Genomic DNA, 22,804 nt, shown 5'->3' with positions numbered 1-22,804 from the left:
GCTGGATTTTTTGTGTTTTACTGAATACTTTCTATAGGTCAGTCCTAAGGTCTTTGTATACATTTATTTTTCATGAAAAGGCACTATCCTAATCCTCATTTTCAGAGAGGAGAGATAGCTAAGGTATAGCACTTAAATTGTCCATGATCACCCAACTAGATGGTCTGATTTCAAAGGCAAAACTTCTAACTCTGCATTTTAAATAATAATTTTTAGACATCTTTTTATATATTAAATACCTTTTGTGTAAAATAATTTTACAGGGTTTGAATCATGTGAATTTGGAATAGGTTAAAATTAAATACTTTTCTAATTTTCATTTAAATAATTTTGCTATTTGAAATTTTTATTATCTTTACACAGATTCTGAAATGAGAGCTATTTACATGAAATCTGTGCGCAGTCCATTGATGAGCAGTCGGTACAAAATGGTCCATAAGAAACATAACAACATAAACATTTTCTCACAGGTATAAACTCCAGAGATATAGTAGAGAATTTCCTGAAGGTGATGTTCAAGTATGTTTCTATTAGTGAAATCTCCATTTTGTTTCTAAAACTGGACTATCAGAGATAATTGGGATAATTTCTTCTCTGAGTCAGGAAGGTGGACTAAATGAATTCTCAAAATCCCTTTTAGTCCTAATTTTGCTCAAATTGTTGTCTTTCATTTTAGCTAATTAGAATATACCATTAAATTATTTTCTACTTAGGAGAATGTTTAAAGAAGTGACTAGAACTTCATCTACTAAATTTTTTTTAAAATCGTGTTTTTATTGTTTTTTTTAGAGAGAGGGAGAGGGAAACATTGATCGGTTGTCTCCTGCATACACTGTGACTGGAGATCAAACTTGCAACCTGGGCATGTGCCCCGACTGGGAATTAAACTGGTGATCTTTCGGTACATGGGTCGACACTTAACCAACTGAGCCACACCAGCTAGGGCTACCAGTTAAATTTTTAATTCTTATATGTTCTCATATTTCTTTTGAAAATTTTTCCCCCCATAAAAATGTTAATTCTAAAAATTATAATTATTTTTCATTTATGGATAACATTTTTATATTAGTCTTATTTGTCTATAAATTGCAATGTACAGCTTGGTAATATGATCATTCATATCTCTGTGCTTCCACTGTGTTTATTATATAGCACTCATCACATTGCTTATAAGTTACTGTTTATTTTTCTGGCTACCTACACTAGACTGTTCATTTCTAGAGGGTAAATAATTATATTTTTTTTATCCCCAAAGTCCCCACTTTAATATACTCAGTATATGTTAGTTGAGCAAATGACTCAATTAACAAAGTAAGTGAAATAGATAAAATATTGACAAATATCTTAAAAGAATGTTAACTACATATTGTTTTTATGAAAGAAATTTGTAATTTCTTATTTATATTTTTATTGTAGATTCCTGAGCAAGACGAAACCTATTTAGAAGACAGTTTTTGTGTTGATGAAGAGGAGTCTTGCAAAAGTCAATCAAGTGAAGAAGTGTGTGTTGATTTTAATTTAATAACTGAAGATTCTTTTGCAAATGGGAGTAAAAAATATAAAACCCGACGTGCAGTAAAGCTAAACAAAATGAAGATGGGACAGAATTGTGCACTTTCAAAAAAGAAATTATCCAGAATTATTTTACTGGATGATTCAAGTGAGGAGGAAAACAGTGTAAATGATAAAAGAGAATCCAATATTGTGGTTAACTCAAGCACTGTTAAAAAGAGCAAACAGCAGGACCATTGTTTGAACTTAGCACATTCTGGGTCTTCCTTGCAGTCCAAGGACCATTCTAATCCAACTGTTAATCAATTGCCAAAGGAGAGACAAGAGACACTACTTAATTTAAAGGATACAGTTTCTGATGTCTTGGACTCTAAACCTCAGAGCCGAAATAAAATTAAATCTATCTCACCATCCGTCACTGCTGTTGATTCACAGAAAGACTGTAGAAAATTTCCAATTCAGTTGAAGGTATGGATCAAAGTAGAGGAAAAAGCCTTCATATGTTTACCAAAAGGTGTTTTTTTTAGTTTGGTTTTTTTTGGCCTGCTTTCTTGTGTGTTTTGTGTCAAATACTAGGTCAAAGAAAAATTAGCTAATGTTGAGATTCTTCAGGTAAGAAAACAGCCCACTAAATTTTATGAATAATTCATAAATGAGTGCTTAGGTTGTAATTTTTAAAATATGTTAATAGCTTTCTTAATAACACTCTATATGGAAACTTGCTAATTTTATAAAAAGGCTGTAGGAAAATGAGCTTTCTGTAAGGTAAAATTAACAAAAATTACATGCTTAGAACTAGGGCCTCCACTCAGATGAACCTTTCTTTCCCCTACTGAAGGCTTCAGGTATGTAACTCTCATCTCTGTTGGGTAGAGGAGTTTAGGGGCAGCACCTAATTTCCTTCCTTCCTGAATGGCTGAGGAATCCAGTTTCCAGCTTCTCCCTATCTTGCTATTGCTTAAATAACCCCTAAGACCATTTTTAGTTTTTGAGAGTTATAGTTAAGTAGTTTTAAGGGATTAAAGTTATAGTAATAGGAATCCCTTAACTGTAAATATTCATTTATTTACTTGTCATTTAGGAGTGAGACCTAGACCTAGACTTCTGTTTTATTCCAGGTGTTTCAGTCCATTCTGCCTTAGGAATATGCTCCAGTGTCCACACAATGGCTCTCAAATTGGCCAGTTTTAAATTGTCCTCAGGCTTTTATTGCCGAAAGTTATTTCTTGAAGGTATAATTAGGATAAAGTTAACTAGATTAAGTTTTATAATAGATTGGAGATCAAGAAAGTACTTAATTTCTCTGAGCCTGTTTCTTCAGCTGTAGTATATAGAAGTAGTATGTAATCCTGAGGGTCAAGGTAGGTAACATAATATTGCACAATACTTGGAAGCCCAGTAAGCACTATCTACATTTCTACTTTGGCATGTTTTAACTAAAAAACAGATATAGCCTAGTAATACTGTGAGGATTGTGAAAAAGATACACAGATTTTAACAGAAATGTGTTTTAAATTTTCTTCTATATCTAATACTACAATTCCATAAAGTATGATTCTTTTCACTTGAAATTAGAAGGGGAAAGAATTTGAGGTAAATTTGAGAAGATGGAGCATAGACTAAGTATCTGTCAAAAACGGTTAGTCAAAATTTAACATGTACTTTGTCATGTATATTGCAAACAGCATTCTCATCTGTCATTTACCTTTTTCTTTTGTTTGTAGTAGTTTTTGCTATAGGAAGAGGTAACTTTTATACAGTCCCCATTTTCCCCCATTTTTTTCTTTATAGTTTCTGATTTAAGTGTTATGTTTAGAAAGCCATTTTCTATTCCAAGATAAGTACATATTTCTGGAATTCTTTTTTTTTTTTTAGTGGCCATTTCTTTCTTCATTACATTTGTTCCTTTTTGTGTTTTAAAGATTATTTCTGAGTGATTTAGGAATTCCATCTAGTGTAGGATGTAGGAAGCTGGAAAGATCATTGTTCCCGTCCGTGTAACAACAACAAAATCCAGGTAATCTATAAAATCATAGGTCTAGTCAATTTTTATGGAGCTGAGGTTGCAGGGGAACCAGTTAGTCTGACATTTAAGGAGAGACAAGTGCCTTCAATGAGAGACTTGATGAGACTTGGGAGAGTCACTGGACACTGTACAATCTGGTAAGAAGAATTCAGATAAAACTGTAATGAATTGCAAAAGGCAGTGGACTAGCCTGAGAGTTTAGAATCCCTGGGAGTTGCAGACAGAAGGAATTTGCAACCACTCATGGACTCTTCTTCACAGACTCATCAGGTATTTACAGGAGAGATTGAGATTCAGAGAAAACTGTTTTCCTGCTACAGGCTTTGGGGAAGTGATCAGCAGTTACTGTGGAAAAGGCACCAAACCTCATCTGGTTCATTCTCCCTTATGGAACAAAAAGCTTTAAGTTTTAAGCCACTGGGGATAGAGCAGCAAACCCTATAGCTCCTTAGGGCTTAGGTGAAGACTACAGATGGAGGAACAGCACGACAACAAAATTCTCTACACCCAAGAAAGGGTCAGGAAAACATCTTGGGCACAGAACATTAGCGATCTCCAGCCCCTAGGAGGCAGGGCAAGATCACCGAGAAGGTTCCACCTCTGAGACCAGGACACAAATCCTGCCCAAGACAGGCTGAACCAAGACAATAGAAAATACTGCCCCCCCCCCCCAACATGATGCTCCTAGTGCTCCCTCCAACCAGGCTAGCAAGCACTAAGTAACAAGCAGTCTGCTGACTGGAATAACAATATGGGGAGAGAAGCTTGCTCAGGCTGACAGAGAAGACCTAAAGCTGAAAGAACATTTAGAAAAATTACCTGGCAACCCAGCTCCCACCCTAATTACAAAGTAACACTACCAAGTTTAAAGCCTCTGGTTGTACTTAAGAGTAATCATAACAATGAGTAAACCCAAACCCAACTCAATTTTTTTAAAAATATGTTTTTATTGATTTCAGAGAGGAAGGGAGGAGAGAGAGAAACATCAATGATGAAAGAGAATCATCACTCGGCTGCCTCCTGGAAGCCCCACAGTGGGGACCGAGCCCGAAACTCTGGGGCATATACCATGAAATATGACCTCCAGGTTCATGGGTCAGTGCTCAACCACTGAGCAACACTGGCTGGCCAAACTCAATCTTTTTTTTTTTAAATCCTCACCTGAAGATATTTTCTCCATTGCTTCTCAGAGAAAGTGGAAGAGAGAAAGAGAAACATCGATGTGAGAGAGACACATTGATATTGTTGCCTCCTGCACTCTCCCCAACTGGGGATTGAGCCTGTAATCAAAGTATGTGCCCTTAGCCAGAATTGAACCCAGGACCCTTTAGTCTGCAGGCCAACGCTCTAACTACTGAGCCAAATGGGCTAGGGCCCAAACTCAATTTTTGACTAGATTTACTCAACCCCACACACTAAGACCTAGCAAAAGAAAGGCATACCTGTTTCTAGGTATAAATACTATTTGCCTCAATTACTGCTGTCCACAAGATGTTTGGCTTTCAACCAAAAGTTACAAAGTACATAAAAGGAAGAAAAAAACACATTCTGAAGAACCAAACTCCGATATGACCTATCAGAATCAGACAGGGAATTTAAAATGGACAGGATTTATATGTTAAAGGCTGTAGAGGAAAAGTTAAACAAAAATGCATGAATAGACAGGGAATATGATCTGAGAAATGGAAGATATAAAGAACAACAAAGTAGAAATTTCTAGAAATGGAAAACATGGTAAGAGAGATGAAGATTGTCTTCAATAGGCCCATCAGTAGACTCAGTACAGACATGGAAAGGACCAACAAATTTAAAGCAAGGATAATAGAAATTATCCAACCTGAAACAAAGAGTGACAAAATAAATGGAGCATCCAGAAGCTGTGAGACTGTGTCAATGGGCTAAGATACATGTAATTGGAATTAAGAAGAGCAAACAGTAAGAGATATTTGAACAGGCAGTGGCGGAGAATTTTCCAAAATTAACAAACATTGGTGTACAAGTATATGAATCCATTTTCACTACTTTTGGAAAGTGATTCCACCTAGGAGTGGAATTACTAGGTCATATGGTAATTCTGTGTTTACCTTTTGGAGGAATCACCAAATTGTTTCCCATAGAGGCTATACCATTTTACACTCCCACCAGCAATGTATGTTCCAGTTTCTTCACATTCTCATCAACACTTATTTCCCCTGTCCCCTCCACCCCCTTTTTTAATTGTAGCCATCCTGCTAGGTGTGTCACTTTGGTCATGTTGAAGGAAGAAAGAGTGTCAATAAAGAAATCAACTTCAGGTGTATGGTGCTAATATATATTTAACCTGATTGTGATCAGTGTTTTCTACTTTTTCAGGCTGGTGGTGCTCTAGAAGATTCTAGCACTTCAATAGCTTACAGTTCTAACTCAAGACCACGTTGGGCTGCCACACATGCTTCTCTCAGACTCCCACAGGAGGGCCAGAGAACTTGTATTCTTGTAGATAGTCGTGAAATCACTTCTGGTTCAGAAGTAATTTCTTCCCTAAGAGCAATTCATGGCTTTCAAGTAGAGGTTTGTCCTCTTAATGGTTGTGATTACATTGTAAGTAACCGCATGGTGGTGGAAAGGAGGTATCAATCTGAGATGTTAAATAATATTAATAAAAACAAGTTCATTGACCAGATCCAGTACCTACAGAGCATGTTTGAAAGAATATGTGTGATTGTGGAAAAGGACAGAGAAAAAACAGGTTTGCATTTTTAAATGTTTTTGTTTATAAGTCTGTAAAGGAACTTGACTGTTAATTCATTCTTCTATTGTCAAGATGGGGGAAGCTCTTATATCATCTTTTTCATGAATGTCATTTCATATTTACATGATGTTTTTCAATAGTCATTATGTTTAAATGCAGCTTAAGAGAATTGAAGGGTAATAAATTGTAAGCAAGTGAACCAATCATAAATCTTTTTCAGGAGCCCCAGAAAGTATGAGGGCCTTAAATAAGGAAGTGGTGGGGAAAAAGGATTCAGGTTTAGGAAGCAGGGTTAGCAGGAGTTGGTGGGATTACTCTTAAATTGACCAATTTCTTGGTTACTGGACAGTTAGGTAGTGGTGCTGTTTATTGATATTATAAACATAAGAGAAGCCGTAGATTTGAGGGGCAAAATTGAGTTCTCAATGGGTCACAGAAATGGATACCTAGCATACATTTGGAAATGCAGGACTGGAGCTTCATTTGGGGAATTTCACTGGGAATAGTGAAAGGATCATGGGATATGGAATCAAGATGCAAGATGCACTGAACTGAGTTCTGGTATCTCTATGAAAAGAGAACAAATGGGAAAGGCAGGGATCTAAATTAATATGCAAGAGTTAAAGATAACATTAAAATGGGTGTGCAGAGTATTGAGTTACTTTTGGAATAAATATATATTTTTATATCAGTTAAACCAGAATTAATGAAATCATCATCAGTGCTAGCATCATGAAGAATTTTATTAGAGGGGAGTAATGTGCTTTTGGCCTTTAGGAATGAATTAGCTAGGAATATAAGCTCTTCCAATTCAAGACACTCATAAAGACATGTTTCAATATTTTATCTCAGATCTTTGGCCATCACTTTAAGTCTTTAGCTGTAGAATTTCCCATCATAAATAATATGGCAGTAGTTTTTTTAATGGTGTAGATCTTGGGATTTTAATAATATACAGTATAATGATTCTAGTTAATGTAAATTACTAATGTTTACATTTTCCTAAATATGAAACATTTAGGAGACACATCCAGGATGTTTAGGAGAACAAAGAGCTATGACAACCTGCTGACTACCTTAATTGGTGCTGGAATTCGAATTCTTTTCAGTTCCTGCCAAGAAGAAACTGCAGATTTGCTAAAGGAACTGTCTTTAGTGGAACAAAGAAAGAATGTTGGTATTCAGGTTCCAACAATGAACAGTAATAAATGTGAAGCACTTCACTTTTATCTAAGTATTCCCAATGTAAGTTATATAACTGCATTAAATATGTGTCATCAGTTTTCATCTGTTAAAAAGATGACTAACAGGTATGTCTGTTTTAATATTTTTAAATGGCTACTTTTAAATGATTCTTAGAAGTATTTCCTAGAAATTTTAATGTATTTTTTAAAAGATATAGGCTGTTAGAATATTTCATTCAGTAGACTTTTTGCTTGCCAACATGTAACAATCACTGCGTGAAAGCTGAGAACATTAACGGGGGAAAAAGACAGGCATTGTCTGAGCTTAGAGCTCTATAGGGAAGTAGGCAGGGGGCATTTACATTGAATGTTGCATTCTATTACTTCTGGGATAGTTAGTCCTATACCTAGCAAAATGTTCAAGTTGAACATTTGTTAGTTTTTGATTATTACATTGTTTTAAAAGGAAGATTTTAGGAAATAGGTTTATTGAACTAAAGGCCCATTATTGTTATATGATATTAAATATAGGAAATAAACTTGTTTTATTTAAACTAATGCTAAAGACATTAACTGGATGTAGAATGCTTAGGAAGAGATTTTCTTAAAGGCTTTTATGTTTAGTGCTCTTTAAGCAAGATAAACTTTATAAGTCAAAAGTTCTAGTATAATTTTTTTTTTAAGAGTTTAAAGTGAAAGTGAGTTTATCAGTGAAGCAGTAAGACAGGGAGGAGCTACTCCACAGACAGAGCAGCTGTGTAATATTTTTCTTGGTCTAATTTATTTTTCAGTTCACCTCAAGAAATCTCCATGTATGCACAAGTAACTCATCAAAAGGCTGAGGAGATCTATAGATATATTCACTATGTATTTGACATGCAAATGTTACCAAATGGTCTTAACTAAGACTGAAATCTGATGCACAATCAGACTGCTCAAGGTGCGGTTATCAAAGAACTCTCACAACACTAAATGCACTTCAGTAATCATTGCTATGTTTTGTGATTATCAGTTTAAAATAAGTAAATAAGAGAACATTTCCATATCTATTATTTTATGTTGTGTCTATTTTTTTTATATGGGTTATGTATTTTTAAAAATCTAATGCTCAATAATGACCATTTGATTAACTGGACTATGAAACTGTATTTTTATTGAATAATAAAAGTTTATTGAAGGTGCTATTGAGAAAGTAAAAGCTAGAGTTTGAGATATATTTTGGAATTTTCCCAAAGATTTTTGTACTATCGTCATGTTAGCATAATAGGTTGATGCATCTGACTGCTGCCAAAATGGTCATGAACAATTTTACCTATAATATCTAGAATATTTTAAATGTCCTGAGACTACATACATATTGGATAAGGTGTGGGTGTATTGTGAGATAAATGCACCAGTAACTAGGAAATTATAAAGTGTAAATGAGTACTGTATGTTTATTTTACCAAAAGTGACCCAATCAAGTAGTCAAATCCTGTTAGTATAAACTGTAACTTATGCTACTTTTTTGTTGAAATATCATATTCAAAGAAGTGGCTTGGACTTGGAAAACTTTTCATATATGAGCTTCTGAATGTGGACTTCTGTTGCGACCCATTATTGTTTTTGTGATGCTATTCATGTTTTAAGATGGATCTATGTTTTTATCTGCAACAGCTGAGGCCCTTCCTTCTAGTCAGTCCAGTGCTAAAGCAGCCTTTAATTGTGTGGACATTTCCCCCCATTTATAGCCCTTTGTCTATGGTTGCCTTTTTCTTGTTGCAGGTGGGTTTTTGATCCCTCACAGAAGAGTGCTTTTCTTACCATAGACTTCAAATTGCTTTTCTTTCCTTTCTTACCAGATAAGTGAGGCACAGAAATAAGTGATTTATGGAAATCTAGAACCAGATCACAGGAACTAGATACAGTTTTCTTCTGCTCAAAAGTTATTATAATTGTGAATTTAGCTCTTTTGGGATACTATAAATTCTCAATTCTTCTGAAAGTAACTGATGTCATATTTCTGTTCAATAATTGTCAAAGCCAGTGAGAACAGAAGGTCTGTAAGTTACTGGCTGATAACAGTTACCAATCTATTGTCTCTCAGGCTCAATTTACCCTTCAGTATCTTGCTCAGCTGTAATGGACTGGACTTTTTGAGCATTTCTCTCTATAGTGAGCACAATCAAGTTTTATCAATAGAAGGAAGGGGGTCTTCCTGGTTCCAGTTTGTTCTGCCCTTCTGCTCCTGATCAGCAGTGCGCGTAGCTGGGACGTCTGGTGTGTTCTGCCCCAGCTGTATGTGGGAAGCATGCAGTTCCTCAGCAACCTCACACTGACCTGGGCTGACCACCACCTGGAAGCACCTCCCACGCGGACACTAATGTACCCGCATTCTATGTCCGCCTGTCAGACAAAATATTTCATAAATTAACATGGTGTGAGGGATGTAACTAAAGGATTTCATTTGTTTATGCTTGCTGTATAGAGAGCTCTGTCTATATTTAAGCTGCAATAGCTCTAGCTGGTAGCACTTAACTATCAACCCTATTGATTATCAGTCCATCTTACTATTTTTCTTTGAGCCCTTAAAGTCTTTCTTTTCACTTTTAAGTCTTCTTTGGAGGTTACCTTAAACCCTACTAGCTTACTTTATGGCCTGATGGAAAGAAATGGGACTAACTCTGAACTTGGCAGGCAGATACAATGGACTAGGAAGGACGAGTAGTTCTGATAGGACACAGGGAATATGTTTGGGGATAGGGAGTCATACTTTGGTTTGCGCCCATCTGTGCTATTTCAAAATTATCTTTTTGTTTCCCATTAAGCAATTTAAGTAGCTTCTAACTCCTAAAACATCATCTGTTAACATCAAGCAGCATGGCAATATACTGAATATTGGCAACTCAAGTTCTACAACTCTGTTTTTTAGAATCACTCTAAGATAAACCTTCATTTGTTCCACCCTACATCTATCTGTCAAGTCTTTGTGGCAGAAAAAAGCATGGCAGTTTAAAGGAGAATGATCTAACCACTATTTTTTAGATCCTGTGTTTCTAAAAATCCTTTATTATATATCTGCTGATTATTATTGACAATTCTTAAGACACAAGAAAATGTACCTTTTACTACACGTTCTGGGGGGAAAAAAACAAAAACACAAATATTATAAAAGCAAACTAATTTTATTTGAACAACCTAACTGGAGAGAAAGGTAGGTGAACATGTACTGTAACTAAAGGGGAATAGTCTATGTCAAATTTTAAAACATAATGGCAGAATAAGCGAAAAGAAGTTTTTCTACCCCCCTAAAAGAGCTGTCTGAAAGGAAAACAATGTTTACTATGACATACTAACTTGAGTCCTTATGGTCTCTTCCAGTCTTTTAAATACTTAGGGCCAAATTTAAGCTATGTCTGCATATGTAAATAAGGCTTAAGAATGCAACAAAATCTGTTCTCGGACTCTACCTAATAAAATACTGAAAAAGCAATAAATTAAAATTTACATAGGTTCGAAAGGTATGACAATCACAAGTTTTAAGAAAAACAATCAGGAGGAAAAAAAGCATAGTTAAAACATGTAATTTAAACATCATATCAACTCTGGCTTATATACCAAGAGGTGAAAAGAATGCTAACTTCAAGTTTTCATGAACTCATTAGCTATCAGTACAATCTATCTTTTATTCTCCCTAACCTCCTCCTTTAAGGATAGCAACATTTTCTTCAAAAATTTAAAAAGTCCAGTTTGGAACATGATTTTCTTAAACAGATGCTTATGAAACATGGCAAAAACAGAATTTTAGAAATATCTATACAGCAAGCAAAACATTTTTCCTTATATTTTTAGTAAGCTGCAGCAATGAGGAATATTCCATAGAAGGATCTTTAACTTTGAATACAAACATATAAACCTTTGAAAAGGAGTCCACAATTTCAAAAGATGCTACATTATAAAGAAAATATATACTCCAAATGAAGGTATGAATAACTGTCTGCTTCTTGATAAAAATACTGGAAATATTCTCACTTTTACTATGCAGAATCAGAGCTTGAAAAATAATAATCTTTCTCTTCTTCATCCAAAGACTCCATAGCATCAATGAAAAGTTTTCCAATATTAGAGTTTTCTCCTAAGAAGAGTTTAATAAAAAAGATTAATACATTTCTAAAAGTAATTTCAAAGAAAATAACCACAAGAAACCAAATGGTAGGTCTGCCCACTTGAGAGCAGTTAATTTTAGTATCATGTTAATAAAGAGACTGAGCTAATAAAGAAAGATATAAGTGTATTACCTTTGTTAAATGGGGTTTTTCTTCTTGTTGGAGTTGGAAAATCACTTTCAACCTACAAGAAGAGTTCATATTAATAGCAAAATGGTACCTCCTGTGAAGCCTGCCTTAAACCTAGACAACATTAAGCATGCTTTATCCCCAGAGCAGAGTCCTTATAACAATACCTAATCACATTATAATTATCCATAAAATGTCTAATTCTCTTTAAGATGAATTTATCTGGGGCAAGAACCACGATTTATTCAGTGTTGTTTTCCACATTACAAACTAATGCAACAGCAGTTAAAGGATAGTCTATGGGCCTCTAAAAGTTGCCAAAATCTAAGTACTTATGCCATGACATTATATTAGCAAAATTTAAAAATTCTCTGTACTTTAAAATCTTGTCTACAATGGTAATTTATATTGTAAGCTTTAAATGTGTAATGCATGCTTACATACATGAGTGCTTTTTAAACTACTGGCCATAGCTGGTTATCTTTAAAAAATAAAAAGAAACAGAAAAGGAAACATGACAGTATAACCACTATGGTAAGGCAAGTATTTTTGAAAGAAACTTTTGAGATACAAACTTGTGTTGATAGATTGTGATGTAAATAAATTTTTTGTGTGAAATGAGTCAAAACACTATTACATCTTTTAGCTCTCAAAATCATTTGGTGAGAGGAACCATATCATTATGACCCCCAGGTCATGCTTCAACATAAAGCTGGTATAGGGAGACAGACCTTGACATCCAAACTTTTAACACTATATAAATCCTTTGCTCTTTCTATCCTCACACATTGGATACAAAATATTAGTCTATGAAAAAAGGGGGCTAAAGCATAATGATATAATTTGGTGGCTCAAATTATAATCCATTAAGGAAAACAAAAGTCCACCTGGCAGGGCATGGCTCAGCAGTTGAGCATCGACCTAGGATCCAAGAGATCACGGTTCGATTCCCAGTCAGGGCACATGCCCGGTTGCAGGCTCGAGCCCCAGTCGAGGGCATTCCAGGGGCAGCCGATCAATGATGACCCTCTCATTATTGATGTTTCAATTCTCTCTCCCCCTCTCCCTTCCTCTCTCTGAAATCAATACAGATATATTTTAAGAAAAAGAAAAGTAGTTGACATTATGTCAGAAGTACAGAGAAATAAATTTTTAATAGGAAGGGTCCTTATACATATATCCATATGAACTTTTTCTCATTTTGCAGAGAACAACGGACTAGGGTCTTGCTACTACTCAGTATGATCCATGGATAAGTAGCAGGGGCATCACCTGGATTGGGGGTTGTTAGAAATGCAGAAAGAATCTCAAATCTACTGGATCAGAATCTAGGATTTAACAAGATCCCTAGGTGACTCTCATGCACATTAAAGTTTGACAAACACTTGTCAAGGCAACCCAACTCCTTACTGGCAAAACAGGGACTAGAAGGCAAGTCTTTCTCACCATGTTAAGGTGATTCCTGGTCCTTTACAACAAACCAAAATTTAATTTTCATAAGGAATGTGGGACTGGAAAAGGGGACTCTGAGAAACACCAAGAGGGAGTCTGCCTACATTTTCAATTATGGAGTAGAGATTTCTTTTGAAGAATTTAGTCTCCAGGCTAATTTTCAACCAAGGTCACCAGAGGTATCATTTCCTATGGACTAGTGAAGCCCACAAAGAATGGATGTGATTAAGTAATCCCAAAGTTTAGAGACTCTCTGAGAGAAATTTTACTCTAGCAAGTGTACAATATAAATTTCAACATGGGTAAGGGAGGAGGAGATGGCCATAATTTGGTCAGAAGGAATATACCTTCAGGGGATAAGGCAGTCATTTCCCATTCTACTACCTCCATAAACTATCATTCTCTAAAATTAGCTATTTACTTTGAGGAAATTTGAGGTGAATGAGTTTTCCAGAATACTTGTACATTTATCTGGATATAAATTATCCAAATTAAAATCAAACTAAAAATTTAAAAATTAATTCAAGAGGATAAAGGATTCTCCCAATTTTTTATCAAAGGGATATAGATCACTATTAAGGCAACTTAGAGTTAAAATTTTTTCTGTAATTACATTTTAAATCTTGATCTATATATATAAATTAAGTAGCTGAATCTGAAAAACATTAAGAAGATGCATGGGATTTGATGCAATTTCTTATTATATTGACAATCATAACTCAATCTAGATTATTCCCCAATCATTGAACAGACACGCTTTTGTGTCTTGCCTGAAATGTCCTTCCCTGACCTGTAAGTACTTTTCCCACCCTACCTGACTCTTCAAATGAAAATTTTTACCATTCTCACTTTCCTCAAATGCTTTAGTCTATCAACTGCCACCTGTAATTTATGGCACTTATGTACTTACTTCATTCACAGCCTCATTTACTTGTATTAGGCTTTAAGCACCTAAGTAAGGTCTCTTACATAGCTTAAAACTTACACAATTTGCCATATGTTCAATATGTATGCATTTACTAAATCCAATGCAAAGAACAAAAATACTTACTGTTTTTTTCTTGATATTGCCCCAGACAATGCCGCCTTTATTTTTATGTTTTTTTTGCATATGAAAAACATATTTATCACAATCATTCCTGTTTGAAGACAAAATAATTACAAGTCAACATTAACTATCATACCTTTTATCCACAGGTTGAACAACAACTGACAAAATTAATTTGTGTTTCAGTCTTTAAAAAGTGCGTTTTCTCTAATGTTTTTAAGAAGACAATGGTATGCCCTGAGAGATGGAAAAAAAACTTCAAACATTTAAAGGAAATGGAAATACCAAATAAGAACATTCTAGTAAATTACGGTTTTGCTTCTTCATTGTCCCATTTGTGCTCTTTCCAATCTATCTTGCTGCTGCCTCTTTTTCAAAACTCACTGAGACTTCTTATCCCTAGATTCCCTTTGTTACACCTTTCACTCTTTTCTCCTGGTCACTTCCTTCCCTAATCCAGATTGAATCTTGAAGTTGATAAATTTAAGGTGATGAAAACCCTTAATTTGTAGCATCCAACTGTGTTGAGTCTTCAATTCAGTGCACATATATGAAGTTTTGTTCTCATTTCTTTTTACCTTCTCTCTTTTTTTTTGGTTAATCCTCACCCGAAGATATTTTTTCCACTGATTTTTTGAGTGTGGAAGGGGGAGGGGAGGGAGAAAGAGAAAGGAAGGAGGGAAGGAGGGAAGGGAGGGAGAGAGGAACATCAATGAGAGAGAGACACATTAATTGGCTTGCCTTCTGCAAGTGCCCCAACTGGGACTAGGGATTGAACCTGCAACCCAAGTACGTGCCTTTGAACAGGGAATCGAATCTGCAACCCTTCGGTGCACGGCCTGACACTAACCACTGAGTGAAACTGGCCAGGGCTTTATCTTATCTTTCTCCCTTTCTCGTTATAATTTTTATTTATTTAAATTTTATTGACAGTATTACAAATGTCCCCAATTTCCCCCAACCTGTACGCCCCTTCTCCCACCCCCTGCCCCACCCCAGGCCTTCACCATACAACTGTCTGTGTGTGTTGGTTACGTATATGAGTTCTTTGGTTGATCTCTTCCTGGCTGAACCCCTGCCCCTTGAGATATATCTTATCTCTTAATCTTCTCATTCCTAGCAAATATGCTTTCCTCAATTTATAGATGAAAACTGCAGCTAAACAGAATGGTTATTCTCATTTCCCCCTACAATTTCTAGTTTTTTTTGTGTGTTATTTTTTGACAGTAAATACTAGCTGAGCACCAATTCTAATTCTTCCTCTTGGCTCCAAGATCCTATATGATTGATTATCCATTCCTTTATGACTATTTGGGAGCAACCTTTTTTTTTTTTTTAAATTCAGTTCTTTATATATATGAAGTCCCTTGTAAAAACAGAGCCAAATAAAAAATCAAAAAGGCGGCACAGGGCAAAATTTTAAAAAAGGAAAAGAAAGGAAGGAACAGAAAACAAGGGCAGAGGACTTACTGCTTCTCCTCAGCTTTCTCTGTGGTCTCCTCGTCTGTGGACTCCTTGCTGTCCTTCACCAAAAGAGCTTCTAGCTTTTCAGCCACTTTCTTGGCATTATCGTTTTTGCCCAATCCTCCTTTCTTTTCTCTCTCTTCGATCTCTTTCCTGCATTCTTCAAAATTTGTGTTGAGTTTCTGTGCATTTTCAGCATTGGAAGCGAATGGCCAGCAGCTCAGGCTTCCGGAGCTGGTCAGTGAAGTCAGCGTGGGTGTTCTAGACCCAGGCACTGTCACTGCCTGCGTGTGGCCTCAGCTCCATCATTGGCATGATATAGTGGTTGGTGCATATTTTCCAGGTCTTAGCCCTCCTCACGAGGAGGCAGATGGTCCCTTTTTCCTTATGCTTCAGGAGCTTCACGTCGCCGGTGCCTCGTTCCTTCCATTGTGGGAGATTGTTCTCTGAAGCAAATCGAAACAACTTTGCCTGCATTTTGAAAAGCTCTTCATCTTCCAGCGTTTTAATTTCTTGCTCAGGAAGAGAAACTATAGGCTCAAACTGAGGGTCGTGGTTGGACTCGTTTGCATTCTCAGTGGAGGTATCATGGTCCTCATCGATGTCCTTGACGGCCGCCATGGAGGGCCAAGGCGGTGCTGCTGGCTCGGTCTTCGCTGGCTCTGGGGCCTTTAGGTGGCTACTCCTAGCTCCTCAAGTCTGGTGCTGGAGCCTCCCCCGCCCGCTGTTCCCTCGGCCCACGGACCGGAACCCGGAACCCTGACCCTTGACCCCGGCAGCGGGGAAACGCCCATGAGCAACCTTAAAGGTATGATGTGTAGAGCCTGGCAGGCAGGGCTTGGGGGTTGAGCATAGACCTATGAGGAGATCGAGGTTCAATTTCCAGTCAGGGTACACACCCGGGTTGTGGGCTCCATCCCCAGTAGGGGGCCTGCAGGAAACAGCCAATCAATGACTCTCATCATTGATGTTTCTCTCACCCCCCTCCTCTCTCTGAAATCAATAAAGACATTTTTTAAAAAAAAGGTATGACGTAGAAATTTGTAAATGTGTGACTGTATTAAGATATAATGTGTACCATACTCTTGCATATTACCCAAAGCAATATAAAGATTTAATGCAATCCCCATCAAAATACCAATGATTTTTTTTTTTGCAGTCCTCAGTCTAGAAAAATAAATTTTATTTACATTTCAGATAGTTCCTATATTCACATAGTTAAAAATTCAAAGTCTCCCAAGGTATCTCAGTTCCTCTCCCTAGGGATCATCAATGTTTTCAGTCTCTCATGTATCCTTCCAGAGATACTTAATGAAATAAAGCAATTATGTAAAAGTATATACATATACATACTCATGTATATCAAACCTATATATAAATGGCAACATAATTCAATGTATATAACATTTTTTACATATTATATTGTGGACATTTTACCATAATAGTACATAAAGAACTTCCCATTCATTTCTATAGCTATATAATGTATCAGAAGTTACTTGACATCTCATGTACTGACTGTAGCCGGGAACTGAACCTGTAACCCAGGTACATGCCTTTGACTGGAATTGAATCCTCAACCCTTCGGTTTAGGGGCCGACACTAACTGCTGAGCCACTCTGGCTAGGGCTTGATTAGTCCTTATTGATGGACATTTGAGATGCTTCCAGTATTTTGCCATTATAAATACTGCAAGGAATAAACTGAACATTCACAATTCTAGAAGTAGGATTGCTAGGTTAAAGAGCATGCGCATTTATAACTTTGATATATACTGATAACACTGCTGCCTGAAGAGATTGAACTAATTTACCTTCTTGCTAGTAATTCACGAGAATGGCTTTCCTAATCTGCAGGACTGCTATATTAGGGAAATTAGCCTTTTTCCGGGATGAGTTCCACATATTCTTTTCTCAAACTGTCATTTGTCTTTTTAAAATATTAAATATATTGGGATGATATTGGTTAATAGGATTATAAAGGTTTCGAGTGGTCATTATAATACATCATCTGTATACTGCAGTGTGCTCACCACCCAAAGTTTAGTCTCCTCCCATCACCATCTATTTGACCCTCCCACCCACTCTAGTAACCACCATAATGTTGTCTGTGTCCTTGAGTCTTTGTTTTGTTCATTCATTTGTTGCTTTCTATTTTATATCCCACAGATGAGTGAAATCGTGATTCTTTGTCCTTTTCCATCTGACTTATTTCAATGAGCATGATAGTCAAGATCCACCCATGGAGCCCTGGCTGGTGTGGCTCAGTTTGTTGGGCGCCGTCCTGTGCACCAAAAGGATGCTGGTTTGATTCCTGGTCAGGGCACATGCCTGGGTTTTGGGCTCGATCAACCTGATGCCCAGGTTGCAGGCTGGATCCCCAGTGGGGGTCGTGTAGGAGGCAGCTGATCAATGTTCTGCTCTCACACCAATGTTTCTCTCTCCCTCTCCCTTCCTCTAAAAATATTTTTTAAAAAAGATCCATCCAGCCCAGCTGGGCGTGGCTCAGTGGTTGAGCATCAACCTAGGATCCAGGTGATTGGGGTTCGATTCCTGGTCAGGGCACATGCCTGGGTTTTGGGCTCGATCAATGACTCTCTCATCATTGATGTTTCTCTCTCTCTCTCTCCCTCTCCTTTCCTCTCTCTGAAATCAATAAAGATATATTTAAAAAATAAAAAAAATAAAAAGATCCATCCATGTTGACACAAATGGCAGTATTTCATCTTATACAGAGTAGTATTCCACTGTATATATATACCACATCTTCTTTATCCAATTCATCCAGCAAAGGATACTTGGGTTGTTTCCATGTCCTGGCTATCACGAATAACGCTGCAGTGAATATAGGGGTACTTATATCTTTACAAGTAAGTATTTTCAATTTTTCAGGTAGATACCAGGAAGAGGAATTGATGGGTCATATGGTAGCTCTATTCTTAGTTTTTTGAGGAAGGTCCACACTGTTTTCCATAATAGCTATACTAATTTATGTTCCCACCAGCAGTGTACGAGGGTTCCTTTTTCTCTGTATCTTCTCCAACAATTGTTATTTGTTGTCTTTTGATTGTTTATGGTTGGTTGGTACCAGATGAAACTTTTTTTTAATATAGCGCATTATATTCTTTTTGTTAGTGGCTTCTGTGTTTTGCATCATAGTCAGACCTTCACTAATCTAAAACTGTAAAATAATTCTACAAGGTTACTTTAGGTATACTTTATAGTTTAATTTTTTACATGTAAAACTTTGATCCATTTGGAATTTATCCTAAGGTAAAGTGTGAGCTGTGTCCCAACATTATTGAATAACACCTTTGCTTGTTGAAACTGTCCATTCTTGACTTCTAGGAACTATTCTTGATTTTTTAAAAAATAACGACTATTCTCATTACTGACATTTACTCCTCAACTCATGAAATATTAAATGCTGATGCAGAGAATGACAGTATCACATGCATAAATATTTACCTATTTATAGAGGCTAGCATTCCAGGACTCACATGCTGACACTGAGGAGTTTTTGCCAATGGAAAGATAACTGAGGATGGAGTTGTTGGATTTCTGTCCATATTTGGCAGCATATCATCATCTTCTTGATCGAACTGGAAATTTGGCAACTAGAATGCAAATATTCATTATCAGCAGGCACCTCTAATAATAAAACTCATTATCACATGTTTTTGAAGGGCTATGTTTTTTCTGCCTTATAATTTTCTGAGATAATGAAAAATATTAGTAGGCAGAGAAGAGAGCCTTGTCCTCTAAAAAACTGAGTTTCTGTTGTGTAAAATGAGACAATGACATCTGTTTCTAAAAGTTGTAATAGACCAGGTGTCAGCAAATGTTTTCTGTAAAGAGTCAGATAGTAAATATTTTGCCTCTGTGGTCCATATATTCTCTGACCCAACTACGTGACTCTGCTGTTGTAGCTTGGAGGCAGCTACAGCCAATGTGTGAACACTGGTTATGTCTGTTTTCCAATAAAATTGTGCTTACAAAAAAGGTGGTATGATAGATTTGGCCCATGGGCCATCGTTTGCTGACCTCTGTGTAGACAAAACAAAACTGTAATTCATTTACTATTATGCTTGGTACTTAATATGAACTCAAGCAATATTAAATTTTTTAAAAAAAATATGTCTTTACTGATTTCAGAGAGAGGAAGGGAGAGGGAGAGATAGAAACATCAATGATGAGAGTCACTGACTGGCTCCCTCCCACATGCCCCCCACTGGGGGTAGAGCCCACAGCCCGGGCACATGACCGGGAATCAAACCTCAATCTCCTGGATCATAGGTCGACATTCAACCACTGAACCACGCTGGCCAGGCAGCAGTATTAAACTTTTATGTGTATAAGTGTCCAGTAAACAATTCAGTTCTTAAGATTTTATTTACCTTTATATTAAAACCTCAGAGAAAGCAAACTTATGCTACAGAAAGTGAACTACTTCACTGCTTTCTCTATTTCATTATCTTTAACTGAAATGATGGTGGAATAATACAATGGGTACAACCGCTAAAGGACCATGTTGTTATACAGAAAACACAGTAAGCCTAAGATGGCTCCCTTAAAATACTTCCCTTTATAATCTGTGTAGGCAAAAGGGGGCCCAGATAATGATGTTACTAAATTATTAAATCATTGTGTAGCCTTTAAAAAGTGGAGACGACTTGACAGTATTAAAAAATGAGATGAAAAAAGTACCCTTATAAAAAAACTCAACTTTTACACTTAATAGTCCAGCTGTGTAGATCCATCTATCTTAGCATTACTTTCATCTTAATATTCTTAACATTTATATTTAGGTTCTAGAAACAGTCTCAAATTTGCACTTAATATTTGTACTGTACTTCACTATGTTTATGGAGAACATTCTTAGTGGACATATGGATTCTAGGTTTTTTTGCAATATAAAGATAAACATGCAATGAATATCTTTGTAAAGATTTGTGGCTTCTTTTCAATTTTTTAGGATAGACTCCTATGAGTAGAATTAATCTTTATGGTTCTCATATGTTGCCATAATACTTTCCAAACAGTATGATTTAACTCCACATCCACTGATGTATGACTGTATCAACATCTCCATTGCTTTTTGTTAGTGGATATTTTATCTTATTTTAAAAATGATTCTATAATTTAGAAGGTATACTTACATATAATTTATTTTGTTTTCCTTTGATGACAGTAAAATGACCAGTTCATTCAGCCTTTTGAAATTTTCTTGCCCACTTTTTTCTGTGATCTTGATACTTTATATTCTAGCAACATTATTTAAATGAGCTCTTTATACCATAAATATTATTGGCATTGTTTATTTGTTGCAAATATTTTATCCTAATCATGAAGTTTTTAGTTATGATTTTTCATACTATAAAAATTCTTTTAAACATTCAAATCTGTCAATCTTGTGCTGTCACTGATTTTACTATACAGTAGGTAATTTACTATACAGTAAGTAGGTAATAATCTTTTATCACTTAAAAAAAAAGTTTGCGTCATTGCATATGAAATGTGAAATATATACATTTGGCCTGTTTCTGGGTTTTCTATTTGGTTCTATACAAACATTCCCTTTGAACCCCACTGAAGGGTAGACTCTGGACACTAATGAGAATGGCATGTATTGGCAGAATGCTTCCTGTACTACACCTGAGTCATGTCTGTGGAGACTATCAATCCTCATCCTAAATATTAGGGACGAACGTTAACCATATATAAAAATGAAGATAAAAATATGAAGAAAACAGTGATTTCATGCATTCAAGGACTCTCTCTTACCAGGACTCTCCGTTTCTGCGAAGGTGTTGTGCTGAAAAAGTCATCATGATCATCTTTTGGCAGCTGTTCCAGGAAATCCCTCATCTGCTGCTTCCTCTTAAGAGTTCCCACTTTGGCAGTTATCTTAATAGTTTCCTGTTTATCTGTATCACCTCTCTTGCCTAAGAGTCAGAAAAATATTTTGGTAAGAATTTGGTCATTTAGAGTAACTGTTCTAAAGTTAACAAACTTTACAAAATCTAAACTGTGTATTCATATTAAGTAAATTCAGCCTCTATTTTGTGAGGAAGGTTACCTTCCACTCTCCTCTTACTGATAACTAATTTATTGATTTTTCTAAAATATAAACCTCATTTAATTAGGACAGGGATACTGGACATTCCCCAAAGTTTAGAATAGGACTTCTCTGCTCCTGGGGGCCATGAAAATGAAATTTATTCTGAGTTTTCTTATGAATTACTAGGGTACCCTACCCAAGTGACCGGAAATTAAATTAGACCCTTAGAACAATAATCCAGATATTGAAATTTGTGGATCCAACTGCAGATTTCCAAGGACAAAGTCAAAGCACAAGGCTGCTGAGGCTAATGCTGATGGAATTAACTAGGTAAGATTAAAGAGTAACAAATGATCTTTAGAGTTCTTTCTAGCATTAAAATTGTAAGAAAATGTCTGTAAGACACATGGATAAATATAAAATATATCTAGTGAGTGATTAGAAATTGATACTGATAACTAGGAAAAAAATATTTACTATAAAGGTTACCATTTTTTTGGCCTTTGGGATTGACTGGCTTTTTCTTAGCAACATGTTTCTGGGATCCATTTCCTTGGGGATCTTCCATGTATTTCCTCTGGCATTCTTCAGCAGATCGAGAACCTACAGCCATAGCTACATCTGACCAGAAACCAGGTTTGTGCTTGGGAAAAGATGTAAAAGCACTATGGAAGATCAAAACCAGTTAAAGAATAAGAAATTCAAATAAAGAAAAACAACCTGAATTTGTACTACTAAATCAACAAGACTTAATGAACTAAAGGAATTTTACCAAAATCATTCTAGATAACTATTTGGAAAGAAGATACTACTCCCTACGCTCAATAACTTATTCTACTGCTTAAAATATGAAGATGTAATTTAACATATCTAGTAGATGCATTCTATTTTGTTTAATCTTTTTAATCTGAATGATCTTTTAAATCATTCCCTGTCTTAAGACATTTCTTCCCAAGTCCAACTAGTCAATGATGTGATCTTTTGGGAGGTTCCAGCATGACTAACTTTTCTACACTGTTGCTCAAATATTACTGGTGTTAAATATATTGGAAG

General features: G+C 36.0%; 2 protein-coding genes and 1 pseudogene across 2 annotated transcripts in view; 1 reads left to right on the top strand and 2 right to left on the bottom strand.

The window, feature by feature from the left end:
• The first annotated feature begins 346 nt into the window (after nucleotides 1-346).
• On the top strand, nucleotides 347-8,505 carry LOC148094292 (Fanconi anemia group M protein-like). Its single transcript, XM_087824919.1, has 5 exons — nucleotides 347-470; nucleotides 1,417-1,980; nucleotides 5,891-6,266; nucleotides 7,291-7,579; nucleotides 8,245-8,505. Exons 1-5 carry the CDS (start codon nucleotides 372-374, stop codon nucleotides 8,357-8,359), a joined length of 1,443 nt encoding a protein of 480 aa, XP_087681045.1. The 5' UTR covers nucleotides 347-371; the 3' UTR covers nucleotides 8,360-8,505.
• Nucleotides 8,506-11,271: 2,766 nt separating this feature from the next.
• The window catches only part of MIS18BP1 (MIS18 binding protein 1), a 40,364-nt gene continuing 28,831 nt past the window's right edge, over nucleotides 11,272-22,804 (bottom strand). Inside the window, exons 12-17 of the mRNA XM_016217353.2 lie at nucleotides 22,241-22,416; nucleotides 21,475-21,635; nucleotides 19,159-19,307; nucleotides 14,231-14,318; nucleotides 11,731-11,782; nucleotides 11,272-11,567 (exon numbers count right to left, since the gene is read on the bottom strand). Of these exons, the coding sequence (XP_016072839.2) occupies nucleotides 11,470-11,567; nucleotides 11,731-11,782; nucleotides 14,231-14,318; nucleotides 19,159-19,307; nucleotides 21,475-21,635; nucleotides 22,241-22,416 (724 nt within the window). The 3' untranslated portion in view covers nucleotides 11,272-11,469. The remainder of the gene's footprint in view (nucleotides 11,568-11,730; nucleotides 11,783-14,230; nucleotides 14,319-19,158; nucleotides 19,308-21,474; nucleotides 21,636-22,240; nucleotides 22,417-22,804) is intronic.
• LOC107540577 (ran-specific GTPase-activating protein pseudogene) lies at nucleotides 15,128-16,358 on the bottom strand (annotated as a pseudogene).

Source organism: Miniopterus natalensis, chromosome 1 (genome assembly GCF_054644295.1).
Source record: "Miniopterus natalensis isolate mMinNat1 chromosome 1, mMinNat1.hap1, whole genome shotgun sequence".
NCBI classification, from domain to species: Eukaryota; Metazoa; Chordata; class Mammalia; order Chiroptera; family Miniopteridae; genus Miniopterus; species Miniopterus natalensis.
The sequence above is the reverse complement of the archived record's forward strand: the minus strand, read 5'-3'. Positions and strand labels throughout refer to the sequence as shown.

Bases quoted from the DNA above. Each gene is read 5' to 3' on its own strand.
- LOC148094292 (XM_087824919.1), top strand. From the start codon at position 372: ATGAGAGCTATTTACATGAAATCTGTGCGCAGTCCATTGATGAGCAGT. The intron at 471-1,416 runs GTATAAACTCCA...TTTTTATTGTAG, and splicing joins ACATAAACATTTTCTCACAG to ATTCCTGAGCAAGACGAAAC. The intron at 7,580-8,244 runs GTATGTCTGTTT...TTTATTTTTCAG, and splicing joins GTTAAAAAGATGACTAACAG to TTCACCTCAAGAAATCTCCA.